The sequence below is a fragment of the Rattus norvegicus genome, chromosome 13, assembly GCF_021556685.1.
Source record: "Rattus norvegicus strain SHRSP/BbbUtx chromosome 13, alternate assembly SHRSP_T2T, whole genome shotgun sequence".
NCBI lineage: Eukaryota > Metazoa > Chordata > Mammalia > Rodentia > Muridae > Rattus > Rattus norvegicus.
Genome location: NC_141546.1, coordinates 37805981 through 37818728, shown reverse-complemented (window position 1 = coordinate 37818728; position 12748 = coordinate 37805981). Strand labels below are relative to the sequence as shown.

General features: G+C 39.4%; 1 protein-coding gene across 3 annotated transcripts in view; it reads left to right on the top strand.

The window, feature by feature from the left end:
• The window catches only part of Dpp10 (dipeptidyl peptidase like 10), a 1656730-nt gene that overhangs the window by 992751 nt on the left and 651231 nt on the right, over positions 1 to 12748 (top strand). For all 3 annotated transcript variants that reach the window (NM_001415116.1, NM_001415117.1, NM_001012205.2), the window contains 1 exon segment: positions 8229 to 8343. In NM_001415116.1, the coding sequence (NP_001402045.1) occupies positions 8229 to 8343 (115 nt within the window).

The window sequence follows — 12748 nt, the reverse complement described above, 5'->3', positions numbered from 1 at the left end:
AAACATATATGCACATACATATACATAAATTTAAAAAATTAAAATTAGCAAAGTAGTATACTCTTGAAGGAAAAAGCACCCATGTACCCTATGAGTCTCTATGTCAGGCACTGCTACTTTGTTCAACTCATTTGAGGAACGACAGACTGTAGTGGATGGAAGGCAGGAAACTAGGTTCACAGAATTGATTTGACAAGTGATTTCATAAGGATCACCAAGATGTGTTGAATAAACTACAGGGAGATCTCAGGGAGCCTAGGGGTTAACATTGTAGCAGTCAATGAAAGGGTTTTTCAAATCTAGGGACAAAAGGCAATTGTGGGTGATGATGATGATGATAACAATGATGATGATTTTGGTGATGATGATGGACACACATTAATAAGACGGTTTTATATCTGATATTAAAGATGAACCACTTTTGTGTGTGTGTGTGTGTGTGTGTATAATTATAATTGCATAACTCGTTAAGCATTAGTAGTACTGTGAATACAGTAAAGCAAGGAGAATGGAGCTAGCATGGAGGTCATATACTAACTAATAGGTAAATTAGCTGTCTCATATTTGTACCTGGAATGATTCTTATTTTGTACCTCCCTTTTCTGTTTGTTTTTGTTTTTATTTTATAAAGAGTATTTCAAAATCGTTATTTATAGTTTAGTTCCTTGAATTATAGTTGCAAACTTTATCTTTTAACAAATATCATGTAGGGTCATGGGAGAGTGGGATGGCTCACCGAGTAAGGTACTTGCTGTTCTGAGAACCTGAGTCCTGACTACCAGCCTTATTTTATGTTCTGTGGGACTCCATGCCTCAAAGTAATAAGGTGGAAAGTGGTAAGACAGGACACCTGATGTCCTCTTGTGCCCTTGGAACGGACACACACATACACATGGCGTGTATACATACATACACATGCGTCCTGTAAAAATCACAAATGAGAACAGAAAAAACGATCAAGTCTACAATGATATGTTTATTCATTTTAGTGGTTTACTTGGAAGTTTTATGCTTACGTGTTTATGACAGAGAAGGTTACAACAGAATCAGCTATAAAACACCACCTTCTGTGAATGCTGGTGTTATGCTAATAAGCATCAACACAAAATGAGTCATTTCTCCTAAACCAAACAGTGCTAATTTTACCGCAGTGACAGACTAGGGTTTGTTATCTTGTCTTAGCAGATGGGTCCTCGCTCCCTAGTGCCTCCTCCAATAGGCAGACATTAGATAGCATTTGTTCTCCTCTTTTGGAATATAACAATTAAAAAATAAACAAAAAAATAAAATAATACAATTAATTTAAACAACCTGTGGTCTTTTAATTCCTGCCAAAGGACACTTTGGATCAGTTTTCGGCTGAAGAGATATGGGGGACAATCTATTTTTAAATTGTAGAACGGAGGGGAGATTCTAGGGACTGTTGAGAATTTTGGCTACTCTATACGGAGACTGGGGAAAAAGAAGGCTCTCTTCCATCCATGAATGGAAACATTGACTGGCTTTGGGGCTAATCTTTGCCTGACTTCCCTACACAAAACATTTTAGCCAGAGGAGCACTGCTCTAAGCAGGGCATACATGGTGCATGCTGCCGACTTACAAGAGAAATTAAGACCCACCTTATATTTATTTAATTTTTTCTGGTCTCTGGAAATTCTGAAAAAAAATCTTTATTCTAGACTTAAATAAAGGTCTCTGTAATCTTCTTTGTTCTTGACTGTATGATGAGTGTACTTATCTGTTATTTCTCTGTTAGAGTTGACTGTGATCACCAGAGCAGTGGGCAAGTGAACACAAAATATAAAACTTTAACCTAAAGGATCATACGATGCCGATCTATAGAGGAGAAATGTAATTTGAGATTTTCTTTCTTTTTGAATACCTGCATGGAGCTGATTAACATTTTAATAGCAAAAGCAATAAAAATAATTAAAAGCACATTTAATATCTGTTCTGCCTCATTTCATTAATTTCTGATTCTGTCCCCTACCCCCTCACTTGGAGAAAGGATATAATTTGTACCTTACCTTTAGCTCTCTCCTCAGGGTACTGAATTCCTTTACCTAAACTACATCAGTCCTAGGAAGGGTAATTTCTCCCTTTTAAAATGCAGGATTGAAATTTTATCTTTGAGTGAAATATTTAGCTTTAAGCTATATTATGTCTGGTTTGTTTCAGAGTTAAAATCGTCTGTTTAGTAGGTAAATTTATGTGGAAACAGTATTTGAGGTATAAAAAAACTCTCTCTTTTAATATTGATTTTTGATTCCCAAGAAAGTGACAAATTCTTCTTCTGAAGAGGAAACCTTCCTAACCACAGCCTTTTTTTCCCGTTCTGTCTTCTGGGACTTGGCATTTGCTCCTATACTGAGGGGCCAGTCAGATGAAACCAGGAATATCTTGGCTTGCAACCTGTGATGGTAGAGAAGAAGCCAAGTTAGTTAAGATGAGATCAGGTTCACTTCCAACCCCCATCCCCATAGTCTCAGTACCATCTAAAGGTCAGTTCTGTTATGAAGAGCAAATTAATAATGTCAGCCTTGAACTCAGCTCAGAGCTTCAGGGCTCCTTGGCTATCTCCTGCAGTCCTGTTTTGCTTAACCTTTGTTTGGAATCTTAATTTGACTCCTGGGCAATTACAACCTTTAACTTACTAGCAAAAAGCGAAACATATTGAACATTACCTTGAAAAGACAATGGAGGAGTAGGGGTGCTCCAATTGAGGTGACATTAATGTATTTTTCACACTCCACTCTTCCCCTCCTTTAACTAAGGGAGGATGGGAACAGATGTGATCTTTTCCGCACTTCACAACGAACTCCACCAGGGACCTCTATTCTCTGAATTCCTTTCATACTTAACAGCATACTCCATAGAGTTGAGAATTTAAAAAATTATTTCCCTCTTTTCATAGTTTTTAATTAATTAATTAACATCCCAAATGCTGCCCACGCTCCGGTCCCTCTCTCTCAGAGTCCCTCCCCCATACCCCACCCCTTAACCTCTGAGAGAACCACATCACGCCTCCCTCCAGCATCAAGTCTCTGCGGGGATTAGGCCAGTCCTCTCTCAGTGATGCAGGACAGTGCAATCCTCTGCTACTCATGTACCAGGAGCGTGGCCTCTGCCCAGCAGGTGTATGCTCTTTGGTTGGTGACTCAGGCTCTCAGAGCTCACAGGTTGTTGGCACCATTCTTCTTCTTATGGATTTCCCACCCCTTCAGGGCCTTTGAAACTCTTTTCACGTTTAAGGAACTGTTATTATTCCTCTAGAATGTATGCCAATAAGCTCCGCCTTAGGCTCTCCCTCCATCTCTCCTTTGTTTTCTTCCTCCCTCCTCCGCTTTCTCCATCCCCTTTTTCCTACCTTGCCTTATTTCTTGTATCCACCTATCAAGGAGTACGTGAAGGCAGCTACCTTAACAATAGCAGGAATCAAACTCAGACTTCAAAAGCCTATGTTTATTTTCGATTGAAAAATGATTTAAAATTCTCCATTTCAAAGGAGCTACCTGTCCCTGCCTAGATGGCAATTAATTCTTTTTTCCCCCTCCATCTTTATTAACTTGGGTATTTCTTATTTACATTTCGATTGTTATTCCCTTTCCCAGTTTCCAGGCCAACATCCCCCAACCCCTCTCCCTCCCCTTCTCTATGGGTGTTTCCCTCCCCCAACCTCCCCCCATTACCACCCTCCTGCCTACAGTCACCTTCACTGGGGGTTCAGCCTTGGCAGGACCAAGGGCTTCCCCTTCCACTGGTGCTCTTACTAGGATATTCATTGCTACCTGTGAGGTCAGAGTCCAGGGTCAGTCCATGTATAGTCTTTAGGTAGTGGCTGAGTCCTGGAAGCTCTGGTTGGTTGGCATTGTTGTTCATATGGGGTCTCGAGCCCCTTCAAGCTCTTTAACCTGCTTTTAACAGAACAGTGGAAAAACCATCTTTAACACGTTGAATTTCCCATGTAATCAACTCTTACGAAGAAAACTAATGTATAGCTGTAATTCTGAGACGTGTACTCTTCTCTGCCCCATAATGCAGAGAACAAGTCACGTGTATTTGTAGGTGTGTTAGAATAATCACTGGTTGAAAACATAAAATAGAGGTTGAAAGCATCTTATAAAATGAACATGTTGAATGTAACACATAGGTATTCCTTGATACACAGTGATGTCTGCAATATTGTTTCCTGCCTAGGTTCCTTGGAGTCAGTTGTAGTTGGGGGGCTTAATTCCTTGTAAAGTTTTGTTAATTATTGCTGGAAAGTTTTCCATCCCTTCCCTGTGGATACTTTCTGCGCTGTTCAATAAAGATGGAGTAATGCCCTTTGGTAGGGACACACATAGAGACACAGAGAAAGATTCAGAGGAGAGCCTTCACATAGGCACAGACTCAGACTTATACAACAGACAGACCCCGCACAACGGAAGATACAGGGAAAGTAAAATAAAGAATTCAAATCTCAGCTTGCTCTTAAATAGCATCAGGAAGGACTTGGTTTTGTTTCCTTAATGTGACATCGAACCATTATTAGTAATTCTGAGTTTATCATTAATATATTCAAACCAACTGCATTTTGGTGCTCCATGTGAAGAATCTCAAATGTGTTAAATCTACGTAATTCAGCATAAATGTCCTTGGACTACTTGTGGCCAAATCATCCTTGAAACTATTTGCAGTTGAAAATGTGAGCAGCATGAATATAACAAAAACAATTCAAACCAAAATAATTCAAAATATTCAGCTACCCAAGAGGAGAGGGAATGAGTTGGGACAATCTGTTGCCCCATTTGAAATGATTTGGAGTTTTATTGGGTTGGTTTGTAGGAAATGCTGTGTTTGTATTTGCAGAATTAAGCACATAGAAAGGTGAATGGAGCATTAAAGTAAATAAAGGGAAGAGATAAAAGGCAAGGAGTTTTGGTTTGGGACAGCTGGTGACTGTTCAGAATCAGGCTGAAAAATCCAGTGAGATAAATGTTCAGTCTTTAAGACCCAAGTAGTAGTATATCTGTTTAAGTAAGAATGATGATGTTAAAAAGAATTCATCCATTTTTTCAGACATGTGGTTAAAGAAAATGCTTTTTTAAAGATTGTGTGTGTGTGTGTGTGTGTGTGTACATGCACATAGGTATGTGTATAGATGTATTTTATGTGAGCATACATGTATGTACAGGACAGAGGTAAACATATATTGTTATTCCTAAAGATAAAGTTTACATTGTTTCTTTGAGACAGTATCTTTTCTGACCTATGACTCAATGATTTAGCCAGAACAGGTGGCAAACAAGCTCCAGGATCAACTGGTCTTCCCATTTCCAAAACTGAGATTTTAAGAGGATACCTCTACATCTAGTTTCTCTTATATTATGTGAGTACTGTATATCAAACTCAGATTTTCAAGCTTCTTGCTCCAAGAGAAGTACTTTACTGACTGAACCATGTCTCCAAACTTTTCCCTTGGTCCTTGAGATAAGCATTTGTCAACTCAAGGAATATTTGCTGTTTTTTACTCATACCAGTGACCACGCTTGTTCCTGGCTTCTGAGGAGCATGCAGGTATTATCACAGAGAGTTACCCATATTTACTGAAACTCTGTCCAGTAGATTAGCAATCCCCAACCTTCTTAATGCTGAGAAACTTTATTGCACTTTCTCATGATGTAGTAACCCCTAACCATAAAGTTATTTCATTGCTACTTCATAACTATAATTTTGCCACTGTTATAAATTGTAAGTACCTGATATGTGGGATATCTGATATGTAACCCCAAAGGGGTCATGACCCACAGGTTGAGAACAACTGTAGTAGATGGCCTCTGAAAAGTCTGTGTGAATACTAAATTTTAGGGGAGAGTTTGTCATCTGTCATCATCTTTAGTTTGTGTTAACTGTTCTAAAATGAATGGTGTATGAAAAGCTCATTTGATATATGTAAAACTAAATAAAAATTCACATATGCAAAATAGAAAGAAGTCAGAGAATAAGCGTGGATGTAGATTAAGTCTAGGCAGGAACTCAATATAAGTATGCAGGACACGAGCATGAAGTCCTGAGTTCAGATTCACAGCAAATATGTGAAAAGCAGGATGTGTGTATATGTGCCTTAATCCTTGTGACTTGAGAGGCAGAAACAAGTGGATGACTGGAGCTTGTGGCCACCAGCTTAGCAAAAAGGAAAAGAAAGGTAAGAAATAGCCAATACCACACTCAGTGAGAAATCCTGTCTAAAATATATGAGATGTGTAAGAGACCGATGACCTACTTTGTCTCTCTATTTTCATGTAGGGGGCATGTGAATCATCCATCCATACACATACATCTCCAGCAAATGCACAGCATTCACACACACACACACACACACACACACACAAACACACAAATACACATACACACACAAATACACACACATCATTCACACACACAAATACACACACACGTAAACACACACACAAATACACACACAAATACACACACACAGAGAAACACACACACACACAAATACAAGCATAATTTGAAAAGAGGTATATGGAAATTCACTGTAGTTTTTCCATCACAATGAAAGATAAAGTTGCTATTGTTAGGGTGGTTGCAATGAAAAAGGGAACAACTAACTGTACATCACTTCTTGTGAGTTGATTCCTCTTGATCTCAGCTGTTAACGATGAGTGTGTTTGTGACTGAATTCAAGGTTCAAGGCTGTAATCACAATAATCACTAAGAATCAGTGTTGATGGAATATTTTTAAAGATGTGTTTGTGTATGAGCGTGTGTATGTGTGTGTGTGTGTGTGTGTGAGAGAGAGAGAGAGAGAGAGAGAGAGAGAGAGAGAGAGAGAGAGAGAAATGGAGAGGAAGAGGCAGAGACAGAGACACAGAGAGTGGGAATCCATGGGAGTATGGACATATAGTGCATGTGACAGCAGAATCCAGAAGAGCACATTGGTGCTCCTGGAACTGGAGTTACAGGTGGTTGCAAACTGCTTAAGGTAGGTGCTGGGAATAGAACTAGGGTCATTTACAAAAGCATTAACTGCTCTTAAACCCTGAGCCATTTCTCCAGTTCCAGGTTCTGTGTCATATAAAATTATTTCAATGCAAACCTGGAACTAATTTCAAACGTCTGTATTCTGGACATTGCAAAGTGAAGCTTGTACATTTCTAGGCAGCAGGGTGGAACATAGGTCAGTTGAAAAGTGAGCAGCTCAATCATGTGCACTGTAAGAGGGGTTCAGCTTTACCTCATCCCATACATCTTACCTCCCTGCCAATATCTGTACACTGCCCAGTAAGAGAAGATTTTCAGTCATTGACATAGAAAAACTGATTTAACTGAGTTATTAGACTCCATTTGTTTTTAATGAATGGTGGGAAAACTTCAAAATAAACCTGCTTTGTTGAAAAAAGATGTGCACTGTGTAAAGGATAATGTGTATCATTTCCTTGTTTCCAGTGTTTCCCTTAAATATTTAGAACAGCAGCTGACAGTTCTTCAAGGATAAAAGTGTATTTAGTTCCTTGTGGTGTCTTCCATTGTAGTCATTGTAAATGCAAGTTGACCTTGTTCCACAGCACCTTTGCAGAGTCCTGTGTCCACAGTTAATATATTGGAGCTTTGTTTGCCCCAAGACAGCATGTATAAAGTTCTATTACCTTTTCTGGTAGAGAAAATAGATTGTACTCCCCAAAATATATCCATCCACTTATTATCCATGCATCTTTGAATAATTAAAGAAGTTGCTGAAGAGAAAACTGATTCTAATCAGCTTTCTTTTTTTTTTTTTTTTATTAACTTGAGTATTTCTTATATACATTTCGAGTGTTATTCCCTTTCCCGGTTTCCGGGCAAACATCCCCCTCCCCCCTCCCCTTCCTTATGGGTGTTCCCCTCCCAACCCTCCCACCATTGCCGCCCTCCCCCCATAGACTAGTTCACTGGGGGTTCAGTCTTAGCAGGACCCAGGGCTTCCCCTTCCACTGGTGCTCTTACTAGGATATTCATTGCTACCTATGGGGTCAGAGTCCAGGGTCAGTCCATGTATAGTCTTTAGGTAGTGGCTTAGTCCCTGGAAGCTCTGGTTGCTTGGCATTGTTGTACTTTTGGGGTCTCGAGCCCCTTCAAGCTCTTCCAGTTCAAACTGTGATCATGCCCGTGCTGAATCTTTTCTTTAAGAACGTATTGCTCCTGGAGCATGTATAATTACAAAACACCTTCTTGGTCTCTGCAGGAACTGGGAAGTAACAGCCCTCCCCAAAGAAACTGGAAAGGAATTGCCATTGCTCTACTGGTGATCTTGGTAGTATGCTCCCTCATCACAATGTCTGTCATCCTGTTAACACCAGGTAATCCATTTCAGTTCCTCTTTTTGAGTGGTGTTATGGTGGATATTTTCATGATGCTTTATGAAGTCACTGGCATGTGGTTTCTTTTGGGCAGATTAATGCAGGCTGGATTTTTGTAAATGCACAATTAGATTATTTGCCTGATGACATGGTAATATTTGTAGCTTGAATACTATGTGGGCATTTAGGGTAAAGCTGAAATATCAGATACATAAAACAAGGATGCTACAGAAGACTCGAGGTCTCCACTACTATTTAAAGATTTATTTCTTGGTTTAACAAATGCCTATGTCATGTGACTCTGTTTTGCACTCTGTGACTTATAGTAATTGTATTGCAAAGCACCTGGAACTTGGAATGAATCCATATATCCTTCAAGTAGATCATACGTGAACAACTGTGTTATAAAACAGTATCCCACAGAGAAATGAGTAAATGACCAAAGTACAGAAAAATATACAAAATGATGGGGCTGTATAGTGCTAAACGCAAGAATACAAACCATGAACTTTATGTATTATGCATAAGCATTTATATAAATATCATTTATATGGCATTCTCAAAAAGAAAGGGCAAAATTAGGCCTTGCAACTGTTAGGGAATGCTCAACTAGCATGCACGAGACCCTAGATCCAATACCCAGCTCTATGTAAATGGGCAGTAGTGGTGCACGGCCATAATCCTTTCAACTAAGGGTAGATTTGCAAAGGTCAGAAGTACATAATTGTTTATGGCTAATAGGCTGTACAAGATACACAGGACCCCAGAGAAACAAACTCTTAAGGGAGAGCCTCAGTTTGAATCTGGTAACAAAGCTGTCCTCAGCATTGACTGAGTTGGTTCTGAGGTCCTTTGGAAACGCAGTAGCTAAACTAATAGTTCCTTTTGGCTTTTGTTGTTGGCTGAAGATGAAAACATGCCAGGTGGAACTGCACTTATGTGTATGACAACCTGTATATGGACAAAGAACATCTGAAAGGGTAGAAATTCTATCAGCAGAGAGCGATCAGAACATGGAGGTCTTTTCCCTTTGTCTCCTTTGTTTCTGGTATCTTGAGACTTTAGACTGATGGGGAAGCAGTAAAGAGGAGGCTTCACAAGCGCAGTGTGTGAGTCAGATTTTTCCAGGAAATTGTTTCTCTCTCATTTCTTCAGTTACCTTTCCGCCCTCCTTTTGTATCCCTCCTTCCCTTTCTCAGTCTCTCTAAGCATCAATCAAAACTATCGACTATTTACATTTGGTAGTTTACATGCTCAGAAGTCAATATTTTTACAAACATAGAGTTTCAATGAGTAATGTCCCAGCGATAAACTTTGGACATGGTCCTTTAGCTAGTTTAATGTGGCAATTTTCATGGACAGAGTTCTCCCATGGGCACTACTTTAATTCCTAGGAGTTATATTGTGCTTTGGTAGGGGTTAATAAGTGAAGCAGAGGTAAGGCTCCCTAAGCTATCTGCCAGAAAAGCATAAGGCAACACACTTCTGTAGCTCACATGGGTGTCTTCTGCAAAGAGGAGATACACAGGTGTGCTCTGTGTTATGCAAATATATTCATTTCTGGAATAGATTTATGTCCTTAAGTCCATAGACTGACATCAGATGTCTTCTTCTATTTTCTCCCTTATTAGCTAGACAGAACCTTTCAATTGACCCCAGAGCTTACCTTAACAAAGTTGTGACCTGTTGCTAAGTGTGTTACATTTAAACACATAGCTACCCCACCACCAACTTCACCATTATCTAAGCCACATAAAGAGAGTGAACTTATTTCCCATTAAACAAAATGTGATTAACAGGGGCTCCATTTCGTAGTCATTTACTCATGTAATTATAGTGACTAATTACACAAATGACAGTTATCAATCACGCCAATGGGGGACTTGGTGAAATATTCCATCTTTATAAAAATATTGACTTCCAAAATATGTAAACTATCAAAAATAAATACTTCATAGTTTTTATTTATCCTCTGGAGAGGCTGAGAAAGGAAGGAAGGGAGCCAGCAAGAGAGGGAAGAAGAAAGATAGGTAATTGAAGAAATATGAGAGAAAACCCAATTTCCTGGAAAGATCTGGCTCACCCGGCATGCTCCATGGAGCCTCCCCCTCACAGCCTCATTCCTGCATCTGTGGTTTGGTGTAATTGAGCAATGCGATGGCTCTAATAAGTGACTGCAGCGTGCCAAGAAGCTCCGCTCCAGGAAGATGAGCTTCTGCTCAGATGGTGTTTCGCTTAAACATAAGAATTTGAGCATAATTACAAAAAATGAACCATTTGCTTTTGCGGTCTTGAATGCATGCCTATTTCCCAGATGCAGAACAAAAACTGGTTACACAATTTTTATGCTTCTTTTGGACTCATCCTTTCAATCTGATTCTACTCCCTTTGCTCAGCGGCTCACTCAGGTACCTTCCCAACTTAGCAACTGTAATACATAGATGCATGAAAAGGGGAATTATTAGAGTGGCTTGCACAGTATGGTCCAGGAAGTCAAAGATGGCTCTGTGACACTGGAAAGGTACAAACGGGTAGTTGCACTGTCCGAATCTGGTGCTGAAGGCCTGGAGGATTTGTGGATAACTGTTGGTTTCCAATGTCTATTGGAAGCCCAAAGAAGGTGGTTCTAATTATCAGCAAAAGGAGGCTGTAGGAATAGGATAGAAGAACTTACTGCATGGGGAGAAGGTAAACTCTGGGCTCAGTTGAAAGCTCCCATCTCACTGATAAGGAGGAGAATGGAAGGAGACATCTGATGTCAATGTAAGGCATCCAAACCTTTATGCATACATATGTGGTTATGGTTACATACATTGAAACACACACACACACACACACACATTACAACATACACAGGAAAATCATTTGATAGGTAAATGTGAAGATTAAACCATATTATAGATGTTCTGGTATTGTCTGGACATCCTGCTGTTTTAAATATTAAATATGTAACTTTTTCTTCCTGTGACACAAACACATAAGTCTAGAAATTCTCCTACCCCCAGTCCAAATACTGAATTGCATATGACACTAACCATACAACTGAAATCAACAGTTATTGTTTTAATTTATAATTTTTCCACTTGGAAAGGGGGAGATGGCAAAGGGAGATAACAAAGAGAGATGGCTGTGTGTGTGTGTGTGTGTGTGTGTGTGTGTGAGAGAGAGAGAGAGAGAGACAGAGAGAGAGAGACAGAGAGACAGAGAGAGACAGAGACAGAGAGACAGAGACAGAGACACAGAGAGAGAAGCAGAGAGATAGAGATTTACACAGAGATAGAAAGAAACAGAGAAAAAGAAGCAGAGATACAGAGATATACAGATACAGACACAGCATGACAGAGATAACAGATAGAGGCTACACACAGAGAGAGTTCTCAATGAAAAAGACAACAGAGCGAGACAGAAAGACACAAAGATAGACATGGGGTTTTCTGGGCTATGAGGTGATCCTTTGCTTTTGTAGTTATCATAAAAATGACTGTCGCATAACATAGTAAGAATAACTGCAGCTATAACAATGGTGGTCAGTATACAGCAATATACAAACCTAGTTTAAACACACTCTCTTTGCGTCATTTTCACTGTGAAAAAAGTTATATTTAGGTTTTCATGAGTGAAAGCATACAGGAGATTATCTAGTCTGAGAAATTATTCAGAAGCTGCTTTTCTCAAAATAGCCTCCGAGCCTGTAGGTAAGTGCTGAGGAATGCAAGCCTATATCTAGAGGAACACATGTTCATTGTAATTGTGGCTTGATTGCAGATTTTATTACTGAAGTAATTTCAGACAGGTGCCTGAGTTGCCAGCTTGTAGGAATCTTCTGTGCCTTGTGAAGAGAAAGCTTAATTGTTTTTGAATACTGAGTTAACCAATCAAGTATCCCCTTCAATGAGTAACACTTCTGAAAAGAAAAAAATCCTTTATCCATATTTAATTGAAAAGTTATATACTTAGGTATATTAACTAAACATACATATGTTTTAGCTTGTACTAGGTTTAAGAAATAATGAGTTTGAATGCCTTTGATCTGAGCAGTTAGATGGCGGAAAAAGGCAGATTTCTATGAGAGTGAGGTCAGCTCAAGGGTTACATGGGGGAATTTTAAGATAGCCAGTGCTGTCCTACATAAACAGATTCTGTCTTAAATGAATAAACAAAAACCCTAAAGAAGAAAAACAGAGAAGGGAAAAGGAGGAGGAGAAGGAGGAGGAGGGAGAGAGAGAGAGAGAGAGAGAGAGAGAGAGAGAGAGAGAGGGGAGAGAGAGAAATGGCGAAGAAGGAGGAAGAGGAGAAAAGGGAGAAGGAGAAGGAGAAGAGAGAATTTGGGAAGACTTTGGTATTGGTCCTTGGGAATCATTGAAGGCAATGAATGTGAGGTCAAAAATTATTCCCTACAAACATG